Source organism: Ochotona princeps, chromosome 3 (assembly GCF_030435755.1).
Source record: "Ochotona princeps isolate mOchPri1 chromosome 3, mOchPri1.hap1, whole genome shotgun sequence".
Taxonomy (NCBI): Eukaryota; Metazoa; Chordata; class Mammalia; order Lagomorpha; family Ochotonidae; genus Ochotona; species Ochotona princeps.
The window spans coordinates 77,979,131-78,004,881 of NC_080834.1; the positions used below are offsets into that span (position 1 = coordinate 77,979,131).

General features: G+C 39.6%; 1 protein-coding gene across 5 annotated transcripts; it reads left to right on the top strand.

The window, feature by feature from the left end:
- Positions 1–1,269: 1,269 nt before the first annotated feature.
- LOC101531708 (OX-2 membrane glycoprotein) lies at positions 1,270–24,461 on the top strand. Of its 5 annotated transcripts, XM_058661873.1 has the most exons (7): positions 1,270–1,364; positions 3,011–3,103; positions 9,758–9,839; positions 12,892–13,218; positions 15,315–15,587; positions 17,983–18,090; positions 23,200–24,457. In XM_058661873.1, exons 4-7 carry the CDS (start codon positions 13,020–13,022, stop codon positions 23,205–23,207), a joined length of 588 nt encoding a protein of 195 aa, XP_058517856.1. In that variant the 5' UTR covers positions 1,270–1,364; positions 3,011–3,103; positions 9,758–9,839; positions 12,892–13,019; the 3' UTR covers positions 23,208–24,457. The 5 variants fall into 5 exon arrangements, with proteins under 5 accessions (XP_058517856.1, XP_058517855.1, XP_004578353.2 ...); XM_058661872.1 differs by lacking the exon at positions 9,758–9,839 and having other exon boundaries at positions 23,200–24,458; XM_004578296.4 differs by lacking the exon at positions 3,011–3,103.
- The last annotated feature ends 1,290 nt before the right edge of the window (positions 24,462–25,751 follow it).

Here is a 25,751-nt window from a genome sequence, read left to right on the forward strand (position 1 = left end):
ACTACTTGGGCCACATCATCCCAGGTACGTTAACAGGAAACTGGATAGGAAAGCGCAGCTAGAACCCAAACTGACATTCCAATTAAGATGCAGGTAACCCTTGTGATGCCTTAAGCTACTATGCCACGATGCTTGCATCTCTTGATTGTCTTAATCCTATCCTTTTAATTTATCTGTTATATATCTACAGATTGGCTTCCGGTAATGTATGGAATCCAATGAGTCCTTTAATCTGTTTAAAATGTATTTTTAAAGTTTCTGTTTTGTTATAAAAATTAATCATTGCTTTATTTAAAGCCTCACATTTTCCCTCTCTTTCTAAGACTGCTGTTACATGAATAGTTTCTTTCTGTTGTGTGAAGGAGGGGGAAAGAGAAAGAATGAACTCTGGGTTCTGTCCTTATGCGAAACGCTATTCCAGCACTTTGCAAGAGGGCCTTGGCAGTGGAATGTCTTTATTTTATTTTTAAAGGTCATTAAAAATATCCTCCTGCTGGTGTGGTGGTTCATTAGGGTAATCCTCCGCCTTGCAGTGCCAGCATCTTATACACCCTAACTGCTCCACATCCTAACTCCTTACTTATGGCCTGGGAAAGCAGTGAAGGATGGCTCAAGATCCGGAAGAAGCTCTAGGCTGCTGGCTTCATCCTGACCCATCCCTGGCTGTTGTGGCCTTCTGGGGACTGAACTAGCAGATGGAAGATCTCTGTCTCTCATTCTCTCTGCAAATCTGCCTTTCTACTTCTTGTTCTTCTTGTTCTTCTTGTTTTTCTTCTTCTTCCTCTTCATCAATACTAAAAAAGAAGAAGAAGGAAGATCCTCAGCGTTAATGCAAGCGGAAGAAAACTCACCAGCTAGGAAAATGTTAATCACGTCACGAAAGGAGAAATCACAAAAAAGAATCGATACAAAATTGGTAGCTTGGGAAAGAATAACGTATGTTTGCTTTCAAAGCATTGTTGAACCACGCATTTCACCCCACCTCCCACCCATTTCCATTCTCTGTCACTACAGGTTCACAGAAAATGGAAAAAGTGATTTTTTCCCCACCTTCTGCCCCCATCTGCCACCTCCGAAAAACAAAAATTTTAACAGCAAAGTAGGATACATGTAAATTTCATCTAATTTGTGGACTTTCCTTCCAGCCGGTTGGGGACGCGGTGGTGGGTGGGGCTGGGGATTGGGAGAAGCAGCAGACAGGCAGGCAGGCGCAGTCTGCGGTGGGTGGTGGCGTCGTGGCGGGGGGCGGCCAGCGCAGGTTACTACTACGTGCTACGCCCCTATAGGCTCACACTCCGGTGCTCAACAGCTCACCCAGGCTTCCTAGTTTCGTCCAGCGGCCTGAAGGGAGGATGGAGAGGCTGGTGAGCTGGGCCAGGGCCTGGGAAAGAGGGAGCGGGGTGGACGCGGTCCAGCACCCCGGCGGCCTGGGGAGGGGGCTGCAGCGAGCACCGCGCGCGGAGCTGAGGCTCGCTCCAGTTTATTCCCATGTTTGGTTTACACTGATGCCTTTCTGAAAACCGCTGACAAGCTGGTCTTGCTTCCAAAGGGGTGGCGCACAGACTATTCCTGGCTCCTTGGGTCTAAATCCCAAAATCCTGGGCAAAGAATGCCGTCAGGCGCGGCCCCGGAGACGTCAGATCCCGGGATCTTATCGGAATCTGGGCGCAGGAGGCAATCGCGGAGCCGGTTTGCAGCTCCCTCGCCGAAGGAAGTGCAGCGGGGCTGTGCTCCTTTGGGAAGAGGATGGGATGGGTTCTGCTGACTCTATGTTGCCGCTGCATCTGCGGTGGAGATGCGACTCCAAGCCCGGCTCCAGGAGGAAGGGCTTCTTCCCTTTCTGAGGCTCTGCCTCCAACCTCTCGGGAAGCCATGGATGGCGAGGAAAAATCTGCAACGCAGTGATTCTTTGAGGATTGCAAACCAGATTCCCTAGAGAGACGACATCTTGTTTATTCAGGGGCTATGTGCATGACAAAAGCTGGGGATGGGGTTCCGTATACCCCCACTAACACGATGAGATAAAAATATAAATACAACAATAAATCCAGGAATTTTGTTTTTCATATTTAGTTTCCTGGCAGGCTCTGGCGGCCGGTTATTTTCATCCTGGTTCTTAACAAAAGAGAGCAGGGGTCCTTGAGCCTGAGCCTTCTGCACGTCAGATGCTTTTCTGTGATCACAACTGTGCCTTGTATACTTATTATTATCTGAATTTACAAATAAAAGGACAGGGGCAGAGGTTCATTTTTCCTGTGGCTGCTTGTAGTAGTCTCAAGGTTTGAAATAGAAACTTTCAGAGCCAGAGATATGCTTTATGCATCTAGATTTGCTTTATCTCGAGGCTAGATTGGGTCTACGTCAGCGAGACACCTGTCTCTAAGTTCTGGGCCAGGACTATGAGCTGGCTGCTTTGTTTTCATGGTTCTAGTTCCAGCTTTCACTTGATGGACAATTCCTTTCAGATACCAGACTCCGGCGTTCACCAGATACGAGGCTAAATGCTTAATTCTCATGAGTATCTGTGAGACAAACAGCAAAATTTCTTTAGTATTGATTAATATCAGGTTCTATTTTAGGAGCCTTATAGATACCACAAGTTAAGTTATTCAGTACATGAATTGCTTGGATGACAAGAGTTTTCGATTTCTGATGTTTGTTTTTCAAAACAAAAATTTGGACTATCTACATATATACATAATGAGACATCTTGGAAGGAAATCAAGTCTAAACATAAAATTCATGTATGTTTCATATATACCATCTACACCTAGTTTGATATAGGATATTTTCTGAGTCTCTGAGTATTTGACAATGAGATCAGGTATGGAATTTTCCATTTGTGGCATTATATCAGCACTCAAAATGGTTTGGATTTTAGAGCATTTTGTATTTTCTGTTTTCAGAGTAGAGATGTTCAATCTGTAATTCCTTCATTGTCTCTAAGATGCAATGATTTGTTCTGATTCTCATATCTGTAAGTCTTCTGACCCAAATTCCATTTCACCAGAATCTTGCTCCTGTCGCTGCCATGCAACAACACCTTCTGATCTTCTCTCTACAAAATGTAGACGTGTTGTCTTCAGCTTGATCATGTTTTCAGGTACTTGTGTGGACTAGAAGGAAAAATTGCAGAGTAAAAATGCATGTGTGTTTAAAGGCAAAGCTTTGTTCAGATGCCCTATGCCTCAGTGTCGTGTGTTTCTTATTTCTTAACATTACTGGCGTCCAGTCCACAGTCTCATTTTCGAGTGCATCTGTTTTTTTGCTTGTCCTAACGCACAGATTTGTGCCTCAATGCATTTTTCAATGCTATAAAATGCTAAATACTAACATTGAAATAGACAAGAGACAGCTGAATAGCAATCTATAGCCATTTTAAGGTATATAGAACATGGTTGAATATAAACCAAAATTGAAATGTCTATGAGGAAGTCACAGGTTGTGGTCGAGAACATGCATTTCCCTAGTAACATATTGGTTAATCAATACCGTGTCAATTAATGCCATAATGTTGTAAATGGTTGTAAATATTATGTTGGGTTTTTTGCTTGATTGGGATAATACTCTGCTGGTTCTACCTTCAGACCAGAGATGGTCTCACCAAGAAGCCATGGAACTTACCAGGACAATAAGATGCTGGACTTTATGATTGGTCAAAACCTCCAATGAAAGAATCTCAACTGAATTTGAACTATGGAAATGCAACAAGGTGGAGCAATCCGCCGTGGTTGGGGGGAGGGTTTGGGGAGAGGCGGGGGAATTCCAGTGCATAAAAAAAAAATGTGTCACATAATGCAATGAAATTAATAAAAAAAAAACAAATGGAAAATCAATAAAAGAATTCACTTCTTAATCGGAAAAAAAGAAATGGAAAATCAATAAAAGAATTCACTTCTTAATTGGGAAAAAAAAGAAATCAATGCATTTTATATTCTTCATGATGGCCTCTGCTAGACCCTCAATTTCCATGAAAAGAGACATACTCATTTTTTTAAAAAAAATATGGAATGGAATTAGAATGCCAGATATCTGTCTCCATACATTTTTTTCAGCTGAAAATAAAACAAAATGTGTTGATCTCTGGCAGCAGAACTTGAGTAAACATCTGGATTGATTTGTTTTTGCAGTTGACCTGCTCAATAAGGTAGTAATTCTGGGAAATAGATTCAGTAGTTCTTTGGACTAAAGAAAGACCTTTTTGAGATGCGCTTGAGCCCTGTCTCCTAATGCTTTGCCAATTAACACGTGGCTTTATTTTATATGCTATAATATCACAGAAGTATTAAATGCAATTAGAGTTCATAACTAACCCAGTTCAGGCTGTGCAAACTTGGTGCCTCCTCTGCTACTAGTAGAATCCCTGAAGCTACCATTTGGTACAGAGGTTAAGACGGCAGTTAAGATGCCTACATCCCATGTTGGAGGGCTTGGGTTTGACTCCAGGCTTTTCTAATTCCGGCTTTCTGCTGATATTCACCCTGGGAGGCAGCAGATATAGTACAGGTAAGTACTTGGGTCTTTGCCAACCATGTAAGAGACCTGAAGGAAGATCCTTAATTTGCCTTTGGCCTACCCTAACCCAGAAGTCCACAATAATGAGTATTTAGGAGTGAAGCAGAGGATGAAAGAGATCATTCTCTCTCTGGCTCTGCTTTTAAAAGAAAAAAAGGGGAGTAGAATCTCTGACATTTTTTTAGGTCTATTGAGACTAGTGAGCCAATTTTAGATATCCGCAAATCGTTTAATTAAACCCACCCTCCAAATTCTTTCCCTCATGGTATCAGAATTAACTAGCTTTTGACCACTATAATGAGCATGGCAAAAGCAATTAACTTGATGAAAAAGAAAAATTTTAAGCTCACTCTTAAATGATACATGTCCTAGAGAGGGCAGCCAGCCACATTGGCTTGGGCTGTGACAATAGTGGAGAATGGCAGCGGCACAGCAGGCAAGAGGAAGAATCACATGGACAGCCAGGAAGCAGAGTGAGAAACTGACCACAGAAAGAGGCTTTTCCAGCAACCCTTTCAGGAGAGCTCTTGCTTAAGGCCATACTCTCCCAGACCTGAGGACTTATAACTCCTTTAAGAGGAAATCTCACCTCCTAACACTATAATCAGACTAAGTTCTCACCCTCATAGTACCATTAACCTATAACTTTGACGTTAAAGACCTCTTTGGACATAGGGGAAGGCTTTTAATAGATGCACCTTTGGGGGTCTTTCTACACCCAAACTGATATTCAAACCATAGCTCCAGATTTGCTGTGGTAGTAGATTAGAGCCAAAGAGAAAGTTGTCAGGATATCCTGTGAAATCAACAGGTTTTGGGGGATACTGAAGTAATTATACAGCCATGAGATAAGTACAGAGGGACCACCCTTTGGAAGAGCATGGTGGTGCCGCTAAATGCTTATATAAAAAAGAAAAAGACATGAGAGTAAATTGTAGACAATCATCAGCCAACTGGCAGCCAGTGTCACAGGGATTTCACATTTTGGTTGAATTAGTAAGTTCAACAGTGTGAAAACTTGGTGGTTTCCAATTTTTAGATGATGTTTTACTATTAGAGTCCCAATGCAGAAGAAAGAATGAGCAGGAAGACAGCGTGAGGAGGCCTGGACAGGTAGTAAGCATGTTAGAGATAGTGTCTCAGAGTGTGAAATATACGGTGGGCTGCATTTTGGCAGGGGCTGTCTTTCCTCAAGCCAGAAGGCAGAGTGATGGGTAAAGGAGGGCAGGACCTGTTGGTTACTGGGGAAAGAGGCATGGATCTGTGTGGAGCTTCCTCAGTGCCAGGGATCCGAGCACAAGTGCTGCAGAGGAGGTGTATTCGGCACACAGAGGTGATTGTGATCATTCTAACAGGTGACGTCAAGGTGTACACGTCAAGGAGAAGGTGTTTTAGGTAAGTGATGGGGAAGTTCAAACCATCTAAGCCATCAGAGCAGGAAGGTGGTGCATTTAGGAGCAAACAAGGCAAGGTGGTATTGAGAGATGTAGATAAGCATGGGAAAATGAAGTTACAGGAAGGTGATGCAACTGTTCCTCAATATGTGGGGGCAGGAGAATTGATCCCAGAATCAAGACTCACTGCTGCACCAGTCCCTTCTATAAAGTGGCCTGGCATTTGTAGTACAACCTACTCAAATCCTCCTATATGCTTTAAATCATCACTAGATTACTTCTTTTTTCTGATTTGCAAAGCAAGATTTATTTAGGAAAGGGAGAAAGAAGGCTGCTGTGACAGAAGGGAGCTCCAAAGAAGGAAATATAACAGAGGAAAAGAGATCTCCTGCCATAGTGGCAGGAGGGGGTTCCAAGGAAGGAAAGTCCCAAGGAAGTGGTGGAGATAGTGTCTCTTCTATACCATCTCAGGGGAGTAGATTACTTTTTAATGCCAATGTCATACAAATAGTTGTTGTGCTATTTGTTTATAAAATAATGAAAAAAGTCTGTACATGTTTAGTATACATGTAATTTTCTCTCCAAATATTTTCAAACTGTAATAGGCTGAATCCACAGATTCCATACCCAAGAGGTCCAATCATACCAAGCTAAGGACTTTGAATTATTGCCAAGAAGATTTTGAGATGGGTTGCCAAGAGGAACGTTAGGAGATTTTTTTTTTTAAGATTTATTATTTTTGGAAAGCCGTATATACAGAGAGGAGGAGAGACAGAGAGGAAGATCTTCCATCCGATGTTTCACTCTCCAAGTGAGCCACAACGGGCTGGTACTCGCCGATCCGAAGCCGGGAACCAGGAACCTCTTCCGGGTCTCCCACGCGGGTGCAGTGTCCCAATGCATTGGGCCGTCCTCGACTGCTTTCCCAGGCCACAAGCAGGGAGCTGGATGGCAAGTGGAGCTGCCGGGATTAGAACCGGCGCCCATATGGGATCCCGGGGCTTTCAAGGCGAGGACTTTAGCCGCTAGGCCATGCCACCGAGCCCCACGTTAGGAGAATTAATCTGACCAATATGATAGCATAAACTGGACAGTAAACAAGATCCGGGCATGGACTATGTCTGCCTTATCCACTATTGTCTTCAGAATGCCTGCCATGAGCTCAACTCAATAAACATGATTACCAATATACTACATGAAGAAAGTATCATCAGGCATTCAAAGAAAAAAAAAAGACTTATAACAATCACTCAGTAACGCAAATGAGACAGGGTTAGTAGAGAGGTGAAAAAGAGACTTTATACAGGAGACCATGCTGTGTATTGTAATCCATGTTCATGTTCACAGCATAGGAGACCATCCAGGATAACTTCCATGCCCAAAATTGAAAGCTCAGGAGAGAAGCTTTTTTTGGTAAAAGTGATGATGCATTTGATATTATTAATTAAATCTATATTATTTATATTATTATTAAATTTCATTCACCCAAACTATTTTATTTGAAATAAAAACCTAATTGAATGGAATAAAGCAGAAAAGAGTTTAGTGATTTCAAAATGTTGAAAGGTGAATAGGGTCATGAAAATGAGTATGCAAGGAGAACATAGTGAAAAGTTGAAGAGTTGGAGATGTTTATCAGCAGAATTTCTATACAGTTACTCTATGGTTTTCAGAGATTGCTTGACTCTGTAGAAAACTGGTAAAAAACTTCTTGAATATGAAGTTCAAACATGAATTTTTCCTTTTGTTACTGTGGTAATTTCACCCAAGGACTTCTGTGTGAGTGAGGGAGTGATCATACCTCACAACAGTGATTTGGTCACAGGCAGTAACATGATTTTATTTATTTATTTATTTATTTATCTGTTGGTCAATATTTTAAAACCAAATATATTTCGCATCTAAAGGAAGCAATGGACTTCAGTAATCATAGCTATAATCCGGAATGCCTGGGTTTCATCTTAACTCTGTTACATCCCAGTTGTGTGACTTCAGAAAAAAAAATACTCAACTTCTATGTGGATCACATTCTTCTTTTTGAAAACAGTGAAAATAATAGCGCCTCCTTAATAGGCTCATGTGGACTGATGGGTGAAATGGTTTATACCAGAACAGTGGCAGGTGCATGATTAATGTTAGTATTATTGTTAGTGGTTTGGTTATCTTATGCAAGAATATTTCTTTGGTCTTTTACGTGGTGTGGTTCCCAACTCCATTCATTTGTTTTATTCTTCTACTAAAGCACCTACTGACTTAGAGGAGCAATAATTATTCAGAAAAGCAGACCTTTAGCTTCCAAAGCCAGAGTTTTACAGTAATAACAGACTAGAGGCATTTGAGTTTCCAAAACATAAGTGCCCAAAAAGCAAGGACATGGCTGGAAGAGTAGATTGGAAGTATTATTCTTGAACCTATGAGAGGCTGGAAGTGCAAAGAATGATTGACTGCTTATGCACAGGTACGAGTTTATATCCTGGAAAGGAGGTGCTGTGCCCAGCCCCCAGGAATGTGGCACTTACGGGTGTGAAAAATGTAATCTGCAAGCAGATGTTGAGATCCAAGAGGAGGTACCTTTGCCTCACTTTCTGGGGGAGTAAGAGGGTGTGGGAAGCAACAGCACTCTGTTTAGACAAGGGAATAAGCAAAACAGCTGGATAGACACATGAAACTTAAGGAAGAAGGCTCTGTAGATGAGAAACTAGGGACAGCCTAGAATAATACTAGGAACCATCATCACCTCACTTTGTACAGATAACCATGATGATTTCACGGGAACACATCCATCACAGAGAATAGTATCAGGGAGAGATGGTTATTTCAAAAAATGAATATCCCCACCCAACAACATGACTTTATGTAAGTCCTCAAGAATGTGATGCAATCCAGAGATTAGGAGTCACGGGATATTGTTGTGATGGGAGGCTGAAGGATAAGAAGTTCTATGATAGTGACTGAAATTTAAGTTTCTACCTCCAGGTGTAACAACAACATGAAATAAAAATGACATTCAATAAAAACAAAGTGGCAGAGAAAACATAAAATATGTATATACCTTTATTATTTAAAAAAAATAGAAAGATGTAGAAGAGACATGGGGGATGTTGCATTTTCTCGCTATACTCCTTAGAACATAAACAGATGTACACCATGTGAATGTCTCCATGAGGCTACTGCAGAGAAAGCTTTGACTAATTTCTAAAGTGCCTTTCATTTTATAGCAAGATAGTACCCAGCATAACATTCCCTTAAATATTTCCATTCTCTAAGAAGGGTAAGAATTTCATCCTAGATACTTAAAAATAAAGTTATGTAGGGAAAAATTAAAGCTGCTTTTTAAAGGCGCATTTTATATAAACACGGAGGAGTACTTGCAAGAAAATCTGCCTCATCCAAACTGAAGGAACTCAGCTAATGGTCCTGAAAAATGGTGACCCCTTGCTCTTGAATTACATTTTTCACCTTAACAGATGTGGTTAATTTGGCACGTGAATGCTGTCTAACGTTGGAATTCTCTGTATTGTTTCTTGCATTGGGTTAAGGCAATTTATTTCCCTGTGTGATCCTGTGTGGAGTTTGAGACTTTGCTCTTGACAGTAGAGGCTTTAGAAACAAGACTAGGGATTGCTATTGGGAAAGAGACACTTTGTTACTTTGCCCTCCCCATATTACCAACACACTGTTGTGATTTCTTCCATTTATAGCTTCTGGTTGTGTTTCCACAAAACCTAAATTCTTTGGTGAGTAAAAACTTAGCCGCACCATTCTCTGACATAGCTGTTAGATTACAGCTTTGCTTTGCTTTGTCCAAATCCAAACTCGCGTTTCTATGCTTTGCTTTCTGCCTTCAGGTGTTCAGGAAGCCCTTCTGTCATCTGTCTACCTTCAGCCTGATTTGGGGCGTGGCAGCAGTGGTGCTGTGCACAGCACAAGGTAAAGATGCTCATTTTTCTGACTCAGAACTGGGCAAATGCTATTTCTGGGGTGGAGAGTTTTGGCCACTGTTGTTTGTGCTAAGCAATTTTCATTCGTCTTTTTCCTGGAAGAGTGGGAGTGGTTCTTTCTGTGTTTGTGTATTCAGTGTTCGGTATTTAGGAACTGTTTTGCTAGCTGAACTAGATGCATTTTCTCTTAATCAAAATAAAGTACCATTTTTACCTATCTAACTGAAAAACTTAAAGATAATAATTTCCTATAGTTGAGGGATATGAGAATACTTGGGATACGAACAAATATGACCTTTGTGGGAGGAAATTGTCAGCAATCTTCAAATTTGGTGTATTCCCTTTTTATAGAAAAATACAAAAGGTAGCAAAACACAGAATTAACATAGGTTCACACTATCTAATGTATACAACATGTGCCTTTGTATGGATGACATAATGGTGTAGCAGGTTAAGCTACTGCTTGTGACACTGGCATCTCATATTGGGATGCTGATCCTAGTCCTGGCTGCTCCACTTCCAAACTAGGTTCCTGCTAGTGTGCCTGGGAAGGCAGCAGAACATGTGACAGATACTATAAAACATAATGCTTTCTACATTGGAGACCTTGATGATTGCTAGGCTCCTGGCTGCAGCCTGGCCCTACCCTGGCTGTTGTAGCCACCTGGAGAGTGAGCCAGAAAATGGAAGACCTCTTCTCCTGATATTTTTAAAATGTGCCTTTACCACTTATCTGCTGCATTTCCTAGCTCCTCCTCTGTTCTGCATGAGACCACTCTTCACTTTGATGTTGACCTTTTATCATACTCAGTGCGATGTGGCTCAACATCAGCCTGCACAAGGCTTGGTATTGCCCTCTGAAGCCTAGACCACAGTATCCATCACAGGACTTACCAGCTAGCTGGGGAAATTTAAATAGAAAGCCACATAAGCAGTAAAAAAAAAATTGTAAACTTTCCCTTGAACAGTTTCTCCCACAAACAAAAATGAAAACAAAATCACCCAATATTTGCATTCTGGTTTTGATCCCTCTTGTACTTGGTATTTTAGAAGCAGTCATTTCTTGAAATATCTACTCTGTAAAAATCGAACAAAATTCCTGAAAACCTCCACACTGACAATGGGAATTGCCTCCCAGACTTCTGACTTCATCTGAGAGTACACACCCTGAACTCTCATTCCTCCGCATCTCAGAGGGTTTCAGGACCTCTGCTTTGTGTTTGCTGCTGTGCTCATCCTTGCATTCCTGCTGTTACTGAGGAGCTGTTTGTGCAACTTTCTTCTATTTCCACATGCCAATTTACTCTAGTTGATTGGTCTTTAAAAATCAAAAATTTTTTGGTTAACCAAATATCCATTTTGTGTACCATGTCATTTATTGATGCTTTTATTCTTATTAAGTCATTTTTATTTTGGAAGAAGAGTAGGAGGTTTGAAAGTGTGTATTCATTGCTAACCCTCTATGCTTTCTTAACAAATAGACTATAAAACGTTATGCTCTGATTGTAATACATTTATCCTTTTTGGTTTCCACTGTGTGTTCTGGTGTAACTAGTTAATAGAAATGTATAGGTTTATAATCTATTGTGTTGTGAGCAATATTCAAAGGTTGGCAACTTTTTGTTGGCTATTCCAAGTTCAATTTTTGGAAATGTTTCATGTGTATTTTATAGAGATAGCATATTCTCTGAGTAAATTATATGTGTATATGTGTGTGTTCACATCTGTATATAAATTATTTAACATAAAAATATGCAGAAGTATTTTATTAAACACATAAGGTATATAGAAATAAGTGAGTTTTAAACATTTTTGTATTCCTATATTTGTTTTCTTTTGCTTTATTTTTTAGTATACGGAACTGAAGAATCTGGAGTGGTACAGAAAATTTTCCCATTACAATTGTTGATAATAGATTTTTCTTAGTAATTCACTTGCTTTCTCTGTATCAGAGTTAGATTGTTAGGTGCCTGTGGGTTCATGACTAATAGGTCTTGTTCTAGATTGGTTCTTCTATCATTTTGAAAAATATTTTCTCCCCATTATTGTGCTTTTGTTTTCCATTCTCTTTTGTTTCTACTTATAAAAAGTCCTATTAGACTAATACTTGCTTGTTCAACTTTTCTGCAATTCTTCTCATATCTTTATAGGTTTATGTTACATTCTGGAAGAATTTCATGACTTGGTACTGTCTTATAACCTTTCTGCAGTGATATCTGTCTGCTAAGTTAATCTTGGGACAATTTTTTGTTTTCCACATGTACAATTTCTATTATTTCACAATGCACTTAACCTATATCTATTTATTCAGTTAGAGTTGTTCTTTCATTGTGATAGTTTCTTTGAACATTTGGATATTAGTTATTATGTCAAGATTTCCTGTGAATCATCTATCATAGCATGGATAGCCAGTATTGAAGAAGAGAGGAAATAATTATCATAGCCTTGTGGGAAAATAGGGGGCAGCCTTCTGTGTCAAAGGTTCAAGACTCTGTGTTGATAGCTTCGCAGACCATTGTCCTGTGCATCTTTGTACCTCATGTGTTTGCATTCACTCCAGCACTTTGATGACAGACATGTCGGAGTGCCCCCTTCCTACCAGTGCTGTGCGTATGTGCATATGTGTGGGCTATGTGAGAGTATTTCATCTCCTTCCCTGTAAGTGATCACTCTACCTGGTGCCCTTTGTCCTGTCTCGCTCCTTACTGCTGCTTCTCTGAGCGTGAACGTGCTTGGTAGTGCTTCCGCCCTCTCCAGTGGTTTTTGTCGTTGATCTCATTCTACTTTCTTCCACAGTACAGGGATTCTTTACAATTTCTGATCACGGAGAGTTAGTTTTCTTGTTTTGCTACTCTTAAATAGTGAGCCAACATTTGAACTTTTATTTCTCTACCAACGTATGAGTTTATAGATTCATTTGGGTTTTTTCTTTATATTTTTCTTTTTCTGTATTTGAATACTTGCACATTATATTGGTAAACAGGATAATGTGTTTATGTGTATTACATTTTTAAAATATTGTTCTTTTTTATGATCCATAGAGGAAGTGTTGACCCAGGATGAAAAGCAGCAACTGAACACACCTGCTTCTTTAAAATGCTCTCTACAGTCTTCCCAGGAGGTCTTGGTTGTGACATGGCAGAAAAAGAAGGCTGTGAGCCCAGAAAATATGGTGACCTTCAGCAAGAACCACGGGGTTGTTGTCCAGCCTGCCTATAGGGACAAGTTAAACATCACGCAGCTGGGGCTGCAGAACTCCACCATCACCTTCTGGAACACAACCCTGGAGGATGAGGGGTGCTACATGTGTCTTTTTAATACGTTTGGGTCGGGGAAGATCTCAGGAACGTCCTGCCTCACCCTCTATGGTGAGAATTTAAGCATACACTGATTTGCATCAGGAAACATGTTTTCAGGAACGTGATTGCACTGCCTAGTTTTTCAGGGTTCTAATCACGGAAAGATTACGAGTAAACCCTAGACCTTTCCCATCTGTGTGGTAGCTGTGCTGTGCTGTGGTTACTTGGAATGTTTATAGAGTAACACTCAGCTCCTTGTTTGGAGTTAACTCGAAGGGATCCTGCTGTCAACAAGAGGAAATTTGAGGAAAAGAATAAGGGCAATAAGTTCCTGCAAACATAGGTGCAGATGTGGCTTTGCCATATAATCATGTGGCCTTAGATGGTTTCCATCTTCTGTTTTTATAGTAGTTTCTTTGGACATTAAATGTGGAATGGATCACTTCACAGATCTTTACCACTGTAACTTCTAGATGTATGCACAAAGGCAGATAGGGTTAACCTGGAGCAAGTTATGGAGGTCTTTTTCTTTTCACTTCATGGAACCTTTTTCAGGATTGATAAGGTCACAAGCGGCAGAGAATCTTCACAGCTAGAATGATGCCAACTAGGAGGAGACCTGAATACTAAGTATTTTGATATATGTATATAATTCAAGAGGAAATTTCCTTCCTCTTAACTGATACCTAGCTGTGATGAGGATTAGTATCTGGGAACAAGGGTTGACTGGAGCGTGGCACCCTTGCTGGTGGTTTGAGGAGCAAAAAAGCAAACTGAGTTGTGAGGAATATTGAAGTGGGAGTTTAGACACTCTGAGAGTATTGCCTGTGGGAAGAGAGCAAAGGCTTCAGGTCAGAGTGCTAGGGGATGATGATATCAAATACAGATTGTTCTTACTTTTTTTCTTATAATCAGGCCTGTTTGTAGAATCCCATATTGAGCTTTCTTTTGATTTCCAACCACTTCACCTCTCTGTCTCTGTCTCTTCCCGTCTTGTTCCATTCCCTCCCTCCATCCTCCTGCCTTATTTCTTTTACCTATGTCATTTAAAAAATCATTTCTCTAACTTTTTCTTTTCTTCTTCTTTTCCTCTCAGCTTGTTTTTTCCTACTGTTCCCACTTCTCCTTTCTATTATAGTTTTTCTCTGAAAACCAGACTTCTCTTGCATGTTTACTTTTCTAGCCACACTTGGGGCCTTTGTCTAAGTCACTCTTTCGTAGATGACAGGAGCCTGACTCTCATTCTGGCCATGTCAGTCATGTGCACTTTTTTCACTTTTATCACCCCTGTTTCTCTCCCTTCAATGCACCTGGCCATTAGTAATCTGGACACTTTGAATGGAGACAGCCTGTATCTCCATCCTCATACCACCCACCGCCAACCACCCACATGAGCCTAAAAGCATAGGCTGGTCTTTCCTTGTGTATTGCTCTGTAATTACCTTGTGGGTTCTAAAACCAAACACAGAAAAAAACAGTCTGCATTGCTTGGCAGAGATAAACTCTAGTTTTCAGCAAGAAGCACTCATGAGTCAGGGGATTTTAGAAAGGGAACAGGCTACAACTTGCCTAAAATAACATCTTTTTTCATAAATTATTTTCTCTTAACTCTACCAGGTGATCTCCAAACTTCTTCCAACTGTAATTCTTTAGTTATTCTGGTCATGAGCTCTGAATCTCTAAATTGCATCATGTGCAAGATTTTCAAAAAGGGATTTTCCAAAGCTTCTCTGTGCATTTTCACTGATGCAGCCCAAGTCTTTCTTTGGGGGCCCTTGGTCTGAAACTCCCCTCCTGCTTCTGATAGGTGCAGGCTACATATAGGGAAGTGCTGGTTGGGGTTGTTGCCAAGCTATTTCAAGGAGATATGGAGGGAAAGGCAGAATTGCTTCCTTGCCCATGGAGGTGGAGAACAAAGTTAATTAGAATTTAGACTCGGAGAGAATACTGTGCTTTGGTATTTGTACCAGATCAGTCTACACGCCGTAAGTTAGAAAATACAACATGGAAAGGACTGGGAGAATCCCAGTTTGTGTGGGCTGTGCTATCTTATCCTTGTAGTCTCCCACTGTCTTTCTTTTAGTATCTTTCCCCTCATCTCTCTCAGTAGAGTGCAGAACTCAAGCAGGTGCTTAACTGATGGTAGATCTAATTTTTTGTCCCAGTGCAGCCCATAGTGTCCCTCCAGTACAAATTCTTTGAAGACCACCTAAATATCACTTGCTCTGCCACTGCTCGCCCAGCCCCTGTGATCTCCTGGAAGGTTGCTGGGTCAGGGATTGAGAACAGTACTGAGAGTCTATCACATCCCAATGGGACCACGTCTGTCACCAGTGTCCTCCATGTCAAAGACCCCAAGACTCAGGTGGGGAAGGAGGTGATCTGCCAGGTGCTGCACCTTGGAAAAGTGAAGGACTACCGGCAAACCATGAACAAAGGTAAGAGAGGGAGGGCAAAGATGGATGTGGCCAAATGTGTTCTTTGTCTTCACACATAGCAGGCAGTGAATGTCCATCGGTGATTTTCAGCCTCACAGCATAAGAACTAATTGGGCAGAGATGGAGTAAGTTAAGAAATAGAAGCAGGATTGAGTAAACAAAACAGGAATTGCCATAGAACCCCTACTTTGAAAGAGATGTATTCCCAAATCTCTGGTGCATACCTGATAATGCAGATGGGACTGAACTCCTAGACTAGGAGTTTTTCCCATATACATGTGACTATTGTAAATGACAAGTTAAATATTTTTGGCAAAGAGATCAATAGCAACAATAGAAAGAGCAATTTTAAAAATATACTGCAATAAAAGTCTGTGTTTTGTATCAGTTAATGTATCGAACAAAGTTTGATGCGCCTGCACTTGAATATTGGCACTTGGGATACTATGAGAGTAGATCTGATGACTGAATCCACTGCTAAATGACTAACGGGCAGGTAGCAGATAGAGCATGAATCAGTGAGACAGATTGAGATGGTAAATTTCATAATGTTTTGCAGAAGAGTGTACAATTTAAAACCTAGGAATTTTATTATTTCTGAAATGCTCTATTTCATATTATTGGATTGCTGTTGACAGCAGGAGCTTGAAACCCTAGAGAGCCAGACTGCAGGTAGTTGGGAGCTCTGTACCTTGGTTAATGTGGCACTGGATGTTGCCCACATCTCAAGTGCTGCTTTGGAGATGCATTCATTTTCTTCTCTGTTAACATTTACTGAGGATCTATTGTGTGCCAACCTTCAGGTTGACCACAAAAGTGCAACAATGTTCCAGACTCCTTCCTTGCACTCTGAGAGCTTCTATTCTACTAGAAAATACAGCGATGTGTCTGGGCAACTGTAGAATCTAGGGTTGGATGAGTACTTCCATAAAAAAGGTACAAGGTACCATGGGTACCATGCAGTTGGATGAGAATGGCTATTAGCTCAACCTGTAGGGGAAGTAGTCAGCTTTCTGGAAGTAGTGACACCCATGATAGAAACTCTATGCAATCAGTAAGGTGAGCATGAGGCGGTCTGAAGTGTCTCTATCATCCTCAGAGTGTCCCCAGTCAAGTATCTGTTTGCTCCCTTCTGGTTCTAAGTAGATTTCTACCTCTGGGCCTCAGGGATACCAGAGGAGAGGATCGCGGATAAAAGAATAAAGGGAATAGTGATTCCAGAGACAACAATATTGAGCAAAATAATTGTCTAGTTCTTCCTCTTTATGATCTGAAGTGCTGCTTCTGTGTGAGGCACTCAGTAATAGATCTACACAATAATTCTGTTTTGTTTTGTTTTGTTTTTGGAAGGGGCTGCATTTTTGAGTAGCAAAACTTAGGAAAACTTTCCTAAGGATGCCTCATAGGTGCAGTGGCCTGTGAGGCATATCTACTGCAGGCTGTCTTGGGCTTCTGAAAGCCCACACTAATTAGCAGAAGAATAATTAGGTAAATTTTACTTTTTAAAAGGGTTGTAGGGTTGGGGTTGGGCATTTGTGAAGCAATATTCAGATTCAGCCCACGTGAAAGGACTATAGTCTTAAGGGAAATCTGTCTCTGTCCAAGCATGCCAAACTTGAACAATGCCACTTAATGATATTTCTACACGATTTGTGCAGTGTTTGTTCATCCTATGAACATTCACTAAAAATGTCCCACTCTCAAAGCAATGTAACAACCCATCTCTGAAGGTACTCAGTTAAATGGTGATGTAACAAAGCTCATCCTGGAGGTGTGAAAAAGATGCTTGGTCTCGTCTATGTTTTTAGTGTGATTAAGTGAGGGTAAGGAGTTGACATTTAGGCTGAATCACATTCATTGGCTACTGGGAAGGGTTATAAACAAAGCAGATTGGAAGAAATGCAACAAAAACATTGAGATGGTTTTCTTGTGCAGGTTTATAAATGACTTTTTCTTACATCATCTTTTTCTTTGACCAAATATCCTCAATAACATATGTTACTCTGAACAATGTGGAAAATTTACATGACTTAGAGATAAACAATTTTTGCCTAAGCCTTTCATATACTGCTCTGATTTTTACTCAACTTCCCTGAGCCTCTTTTGTTTTTATTTCTTAAATCTATTAAGTAGCAGTAATATCTAACTTTTGGGATGTTTTAAAGATTAAATTAGATGATATATTACATAATAACTCTAAAAATGTACTACATATTGCCGATATTTTTGCTTTTGTAGGTATGGGCCAATTAATATAGATCTTTGCATGTTTTTAAGCATAATTTTAATTGAGATCCCAACTCTGGTAAAAACTCATCCAACTATTGCTATATCACCTTTTGCCCAAACAACTTCCCTTTATGATGCATGATTTCTTTTCCTTCAATACCCATAGGTTTTTGGTTTTCAGTTCCACTATTGCTGAGCATTGTCTCGCTGGTAATTCTTCTGATCTTAATCTCAATCTTATTATATTGGAAGCGTCACCGGAATCAGGACCGAGGTGAGTCATTCCAAGGGAAAAAAAGGATCAAACTAAATGCTTTTCATGACAATTTGGGGGTTTCTGAAAATAAAAACAAACGGATGTCAACAGTGTGATGATGTGTCATTTCCAAAGTGATTGGATTAAAATGCTTTGGGGTCATTTATTTGTGATCAGAAATTGAGCTGGACAGTTCTGCTTTTCATTTGCTAAGAGAGTGTAAAGGCTGTTTGTTTTCTATTTTGAGAAAAAGAGTTAATGAGGAGAAATGAGAAATGAGAGGAAATTTGATCACAATGGAGTTATTTGATGGCAGGACCTAAGAAAGAGTTCTGGGTTCCTGGTAAGGTCCTCACTACCGATTTATGAGGACAATCTCCTCTCTCTTTATAGCTTTTCACAGGTTAGCTAACTACTCATTTAAGACTGTGAAATTGTTCAGTGTAATTGAGCATCACTCTCTGTGTTACATTCCCGTTACATCTGAAGGACACTGGGAAACATATAGGTGGACCCTACTTACAGCAGCTGTATGATATCATCCTGCCCTGTACACTTAAATTTTTCTCTGTCTCCTGCAACATCTATCCAACATCTTATATATTCATATCAAATGCTCATTAAAAATGGATTTACTGAATGAATGATGAATAACAGGAAGAGGATGGATAGATTTTCAAGATGATTTTTCTCAATTTCCTTCCTCCCATTGTAAATTCAGTGCCTCATAAATAATACATCTAAGATATTGTGAGGAATCATAAAATCAAGAGATGGTATAAAACAAAGGGATCGAACTACATGTAGATAAGGAATCAAATTCCTTTGCTTTCTGAGAGCAACTCACAGTGTACTTTGCAAAATGCAGGTAGTTACTAGAATAGGAATTTCATGGGATGAAAGGTCAATCTGGGAGCTTTCTCTCTTTCAGATGACTGAAAGATCTGGAGTTAGGGTGGAAAACTTTTGTTTTAAGATGTTATTTTAGATTCTGATCACTCTTTTCACTTAAATACTACCTTTTCTTCATTTTCATCTCATGTTTCATGGACATTATTTTTCTTGCTTTGGTTTTTTCCCCCATTTTAGTTTGCATAAAATCAGATGAATTCTATTAAGTTTACTAAACAAGTCACTGTCGGTGATGCTTTTGCCTAAGTGGAATGCTTTTTGTTCTGTCTGGGAGAGGAGACTGCAAGAGAGATAACCTTATTGCTCATAAACATGTCTATTGCAAGTTTACCTGTGAGTCTCTGGGGAAGGAAAACATCCTAAGACAAATGGGGGACAGAGCTCTTGCAGGCTACTGACAAGGTTTATTTCCATGGTTGCAGTTCTTATATGCTTAGTAAAAGAATAGTTCAAGCACAACTCAGACTTAAGTCATGTCTATAGGCAGAGTTCAAGGAAAGTTAGCAAGGCGCTTGGTCAAAATACTATTGAAATGGGCAATAGATAAGGAGTACTGTCTGCTCTCGGTTAGCTGACTAGACAGAGCACATCAAGTAGAGCAGGAATACACCTCCAAGGACTCACTAGGAGGGCAAGCATGCAAGCTGGGTGAGGGGCCCTTCGCCTCCTCTTCCTGCAGCCTCTTCTCAGCAGGTTCCCAGCCTTGCGTCTGTTACCCCAGCTTAAGCCCAAGGCAGAAGTCTGTTTGATTCTACTACGTCCAGATATTTCACTTTCCCAACTAAGAAACTGAAGCTTGTAGAGCCAAAAGTCAACTACATCTTTTTCTTTTTTAAATTTATTTATTTTATTACAAAGTCAGATATACAGAGAGAAAGAGAGACAGAGAGGAAGATCTTCCATCCGATGTTTCACTCCCCAAGTGAGCCACAACGGCTGGTGATGCGCCGATCCGAAGCCGGGAACCTGGAACCTCTTCCAGGTCTCCCACGTGGGTGCAGTGTCCCAATGCATTGGGCTGTCCTCGACTGCTTTCCCAGGCCACAAGCAGGGAGCTGGATGGAAAGTGGAGCTGCCGAGATTAGAACCGGCGGCCATATGGGATCCCGGGGCGTTCAAGGCGAGGACTTTAGCCGCTAGGCCACGCCGCTGGGCCCAACTGCATTTTGTAAGGTCGCATGACTTCTTAACTGCTGGCCATGATAATCCCTGATCTGCTGGAAGAATCTGAGCTGGCTCTCCAGTCCTCACTGATGCTCCACAGTTCTCACATAGAAGGATCTGTAATATCTGTTGTATCCATTCCAATCTGAGCGTATTATCTATTTTCAAAGAACTTTAGCAGCTAGTTCTTTGATTCTATATACTTACAGCTCAAAAAACAAAGTGTCAATTATGCTTAAGATGAAATGTTTGGGACTAAGGAAGTATAGATTCATTAAGACCAAAACTTACTTCGTATAAACAGTAGAAAGCATGGTGAAAAAAATCATACAAGATAGTCACAAATTTTAAGTCATTCTGTAACAAATTCTGGTTATTAATTTTTCTCCCATTTCTTCCTTACCCTGCATTTTTTCTGTTTTTATCTTCTGAAAACATAAAGCTTTTGTAGATCAGAGAAACATGGTAATGGCATCAAGGTTCTGACCCTGGTGTCCTGAAAAGTGAAGTGAGAGGTAAAACTTAAGCAAAGAATAATAACTGCCCAGTAGCCAGTAAGAAAAATCTGGTAAACAAGGTTAAGGGTACAAGTCACATTAACTCTTTTTGGGATCAGTTATTGAAACAAGCAAGTAAACAAACAAACTCAGTTTCCTTTAGATTATAATCACTGTTTGCAACCCACAAGAGTGTAAGCAAATTTATGATTTTGCAAAGTGGTAGTCTCTAGGGACTGAAACTTTGTTCACATACCTATTGTTATCCTTTACTTTTTTGTGACTGTGGAGTACCCAAGAGCTTGGTGTTGGTTTTTTCAGCTGTAATACTGCACTCATGAGGCAGATTTGATGAATTATACTCCCTCTTCCTGGATAAAATCAACATTGTGACTACTCCAGGGAGTTTTAAACAAACTTTTAACAAACTTCCAAGGAAATCTATTTTTACATTTCGTGACTCCAGTTCTTTGTTACCAAAGCAGAAAGAGATGACAAAATTAAAATTCCCAAGGGAATGTTTCTACCACCACATAATAGTTCTGTTAAAGCTCACTGATGTTATAGGTTACTTGCTTCTACATGTACAGCAAAGAAGCTAAATTTGAAGTGGAGAGTAATCTTTTATTTTTCATTAGGCAAACCACCAATGATTACATATTTCTAAGAAACAGTAAGAGAACCCTCTGTTTGGAGCAAACTGTTGCTATCCTCTAAGTTTTATGAATCTTGATTTTGAGTAGCTATTTTGCTTTTTTGGCTTGATTGAGTCACAGTTGACTTGCGAAACAATACAGCATTTATATAGTTATGTGAAATGAGTAACCAAAATTTCACTTTTTCTTCAAATATTAGCTGCTTCCTGTTGAAGAGAAATTGTTCACCCAAAGAATCTCTGTATTTGCTTTCTTATCCTTCATTATATAGAAGCCTGAAGCATAACTGGACTCTAGGAAACATAGCAATGATGGTGTAAGGACCACACTATTTCCTGAACTGGAGAATATTGCTGTCTACTATGTTAAGACAAGTAATATGCCAAACAGTGAAGTTGCTCATAACAAATTTGTGATGGTGAAATTAATTGCTCATTAGTTGCGAGGACAATGAAAATATTGTTTCCAACAAACTTAGAATCTTTGCTTTGCTAACTCTTTGTACTTAGGCATTCAAGACAATGGCTGGAAGAGTGGTAATTCCCACCTACACTACAGTATCCTTCTTGTTCCAGGAAGGAATGTAATGACAGACACACAGAGAATGCAAGAGCTTCTATCCATTGGTTCGTTCCTTAAATGCTTAAAACAGAACTGCTCCAGGTCAAAGCAGGGACCCAGGAATTGAATCCAGGCCTCTAGGCAGGAATCCAGCTACCTGAGTCATCGCTGCTACCTCCCTGGTGCTTGTTAGATTCAGTAGTTGAAGCCAAACATTCCAATATGAGACATAGGAGGAATTCTGTGTCCATAATCCCAAAGCCTTAGCTGTGCTTACAATGACTTTACCTTAAAGAGCATTAGAAGACAGGCGGAAACTATAATCAGTTAAGTGTGACTTTCTCACCCATTCGCCATTTTTTTCTGTCCAGACAGAACTTCGCTTTTCAGATCGTGTTTTGTCAGTTAAGTCTCTAAAGCACAAACATCACTTCTGCTTTCTCTCTTCTTTTAGTTATCACTAATTATAGTATCACAAAAGCTAAGATTTCTTTAAATTGGACTTTCAAATCTCACACATTTTCTGTTTCTTTCTCTTCCACCTTTCCACAAGAGTGGCTGCTTGACTTCCTTTAATATTCTCAACTTATTCAAGGTCATTGCATTCTCTTTGGAAGTTTGAAGTGGGAAAATTATGTTTGTCACTGTATATGCTCATATTAGACAAAACCAAGGTGCTCTTTCTCATTTGTTGTAATTCACTAAAGTGGGAATTTATTAACCTACAATACACATAGAGTCATCTTTTGAGGCCATTGTGGATTTTAGAAGTCTCAGAATTTCCCATCTCATTTTCAGAATTTTTTGAAGTTTTCATAGATTCAAATTGATTTGAACAGCTTATATGAAGTAGAAAATTCCAATTTGTAAGAATTATAGTACCTGATTTGATGTTAAATGAGAATGACTCTCTTTAAAAAGACATGGGTAATCCCAAGAAATAATGGTTTGGACAATTACCAAAGAGTACAAATAAACAAAGACGTTCATGAATTCAAAATGATGTAAATGTATTTTGTTTGTAATATTTTGAGCTTTGTTTCCTGTGAATACTTAATTGCTGTCCATTAACTTGGGAATGATCACAAAATAGAGCAAGAGAGCCTTTTTTGAGGTCCATTAACTTTCTAGCACAGAGGCATAACCCTCAAAAAAGGCAAGGAAGTGTTTTTATATACTGGGTAAGAGATGTCTTGTTTCCCTATATTTGCCAATGAAATGTACACTAGGAAAATTGTGTGTCTGTCTTAATCCTTCTGTTATTTATGCTTTTAAAATCTAATAAAATTGAACTTACGAATGTCAAAGGTTAACATCTTGATTTTTCTCTTATCCAGAGCCCTAGAGGAGTCGCACAGAAACCTGAAAGCTATTCCCTGGTCTACTTGAATCTGATGCAAGAGGAAATCAGAAGGGACCAAAATAAAGTCATTTTTGAAGGGACCTAAAAGAGCAAAAGAGAGAGGACCAAAAGGCCTAGGAAATCCAAGACTTTCTACTGCCATCTAAGCTATTCAGTGTTTGTTTGAGTTCCAAGAGGAAGTCATTTAACCTCTCAGGTCTGTTGTAGGACTTGATTTTGTAAAGAAAATTCAGTGTTGTGATGTCGAAAGGGCACTGGACTTAGAATCAGGAGCACTAAGCTCACAGGTTGACTTGGTCTCCTGCAGGTGAGAGCCCTGTTAGGCACGTTACCTCAATGAGCTTCATGTCTGCATCCAAACTACAGAGGAAATGGACCAGATAATTTTCCAGGCAGCTGTAAAAATGAATATAATTCCAGAAAGCATGGAATAAGCAAAGGGGGAAGAAGTAAATGTGAAAGAAAAGAAAGAATATGGAAAGGTCCAAAGAACTTTTCTGGAACTACCTTTTGCCTTTCTATTGATGTTGAATTTCTTCTGCCCTAGCTTTTAGATCAAAAAGTCTGTTTTCTGGTCCTTTGCTATCTAGTCTACTACCTGCTTACTCTTTTGCTAATGATTTGTTAAAACCTTGGTTCCACTGCTCTTCTTCGTGTGCTTCTATGAGATTGACTACAGTAAAAATAGGACTGAATTTATTGTAAAATAACATTGCAACCTTAACTTATCTATTTTTTGGAGTAGGGTAAATATTGTTAGTCTTAGATAATAGTTCACATTTGCAAAAAAAAAAAAGCATGCTTTCTTGTCCATTGTCTCATAATATGAACCAGTCCTATTTTAGGTTATTCTGAATTCAGCTTAGTATGAAATGAAAATATGTTATGAAAACAGACGCTTAGGAGATTTCCTATATAGCAGTCAGCCAATATATGTTTTGTCTGCCCTGGCTTCTTCCTCCATGAGTTAACTCCTCACAATAGCAGAGGCAAGTATGAGCATATAGTCTCCCTGTCCTACAGATTTTCTTCTGAATAGTGAAACAATATTGAAGCTTGGATAACCACTAAGCCTAATTAGTGCTTTCTTCAGTATTTTTTGCTTTGTCTGTCTCTCTTCAGTGACTTAGAGATTAGACTGTAAGTTGTTTTCACTGTTGACTTCCATATTTATATATTTAGTGAACTTTTCATGTGTTATTTAATTGTGTATTATTTCTTATATTTGTATTAAAATACTGAGTAATTAAAAGTGTCAACTTGAAAGAATTTAGAATTTTGTTTATAATATTCTCTTGGGAAATGTGGAATTGAATGATAGCTCTTGCATTTTGTATTTGAAGATAAAACCCTTTCCCCTCTCTATTTTCCATTCCCTAACAGATGCAATTGACATTTCAGATTCATAACAGAATCAGAAATCAGATGACCCCTAATTTGACTGCAGGGAGCCCTGTGTCCCATGGATCCATGGATCAGAGACCATTAACTTGGCAATTGCTTATCTGTGCTCTTTTGGTTTTGTCTTTATATGTCAGCCTTGGAAAACATATTTTCTCACAGTTTCTAAATTTAATAGGAATCCCACTCCATAGTCTCTTTATTTGTGGTATGTAGGCTGAATTATTGCTCGATGCAGGAAGACACCTTAAAGCAACAGTTCTCAAACATTTTGGTCTCAGCCTCCTTTCACGTATATAATAATATTGAGGACACCCTACGACTTTTTTGTAAAGTAAATTAGGTCTGTTGGTATTTATTATATTTGAACTTAGAGATGATAAACTTTAAAAACAAAAATATCCAAGCATACGTCCTCTTAGCCATCAGAATGATGCTGACATCATACATTGTGTACCCTTTGGGAAACACAATATATTTGTGAGAGAATGAGAGTGAAAATGTAAATAAGGTGCTGGTGTTATCATGACAATCATTTGGATTATGTGGACTTTTTGAAATAGTCTCAGGGACAGTACTGAAGACTGCTGAATGAAAAAAAACAGGCAGGAAGGAAACCGACCCTTATTTCTTGAGCATTTCTCAAAGGAACTCCTTCCCAACGGACATCTTCCCAGTGCCTAAGTGTTTCAGCATTCACCAGAACCTTAGTTAAGGCCATTCTCTTTCTGGGAGATTTTCCTCAAGGTGTAGACGTCAGGGAGCCCAAGGACCAATTTTTATCCATAGTCATAAATCAGCTTATTAGATTATTAAATGGTTTATCAGATGCCTTTCATGGTATTGAACAACTTGGACTTAGTCTGACAGAGAAGACTTGGGAAAGTTCTAGAGAAATAAAGACAAGAAAAGGAAGGGGTCATTGAGCACCAGTCCCTCTATCTGAGAAGGCAGATCAGCACTGAGCAGCACCACAGAGTGACCTAATGCCCTCTTCCCCATGACTCATCCAGGTGCTGTTTTATTTGTAAACCAGAAATAAACAGCTTGGCTTTTGCTTATGAAACCAAAGTGAGGAAAGTTGTAAAATTTTGGCTACATACAATAATACAATCATACATTTCT

Excerpts from the sequence above, each read along its gene's own strand:
- LOC101531708 (XM_004578296.4), top strand. Across the intron at positions 9,840-12,891 it reads GGTGCTGTGCACAGCACAAG|AGGAAGTGTTGACCCAGGAT; the intron begins GTAAAGATGCTC and ends TATGATCCATAG. Across the intron at positions 15,588-17,982 it reads CCGGCAAACCATGAACAAAG|GTTTTTGGTTTTCAGTTCCA; the intron begins GTAAGAGAGGGA and ends CAATACCCATAG.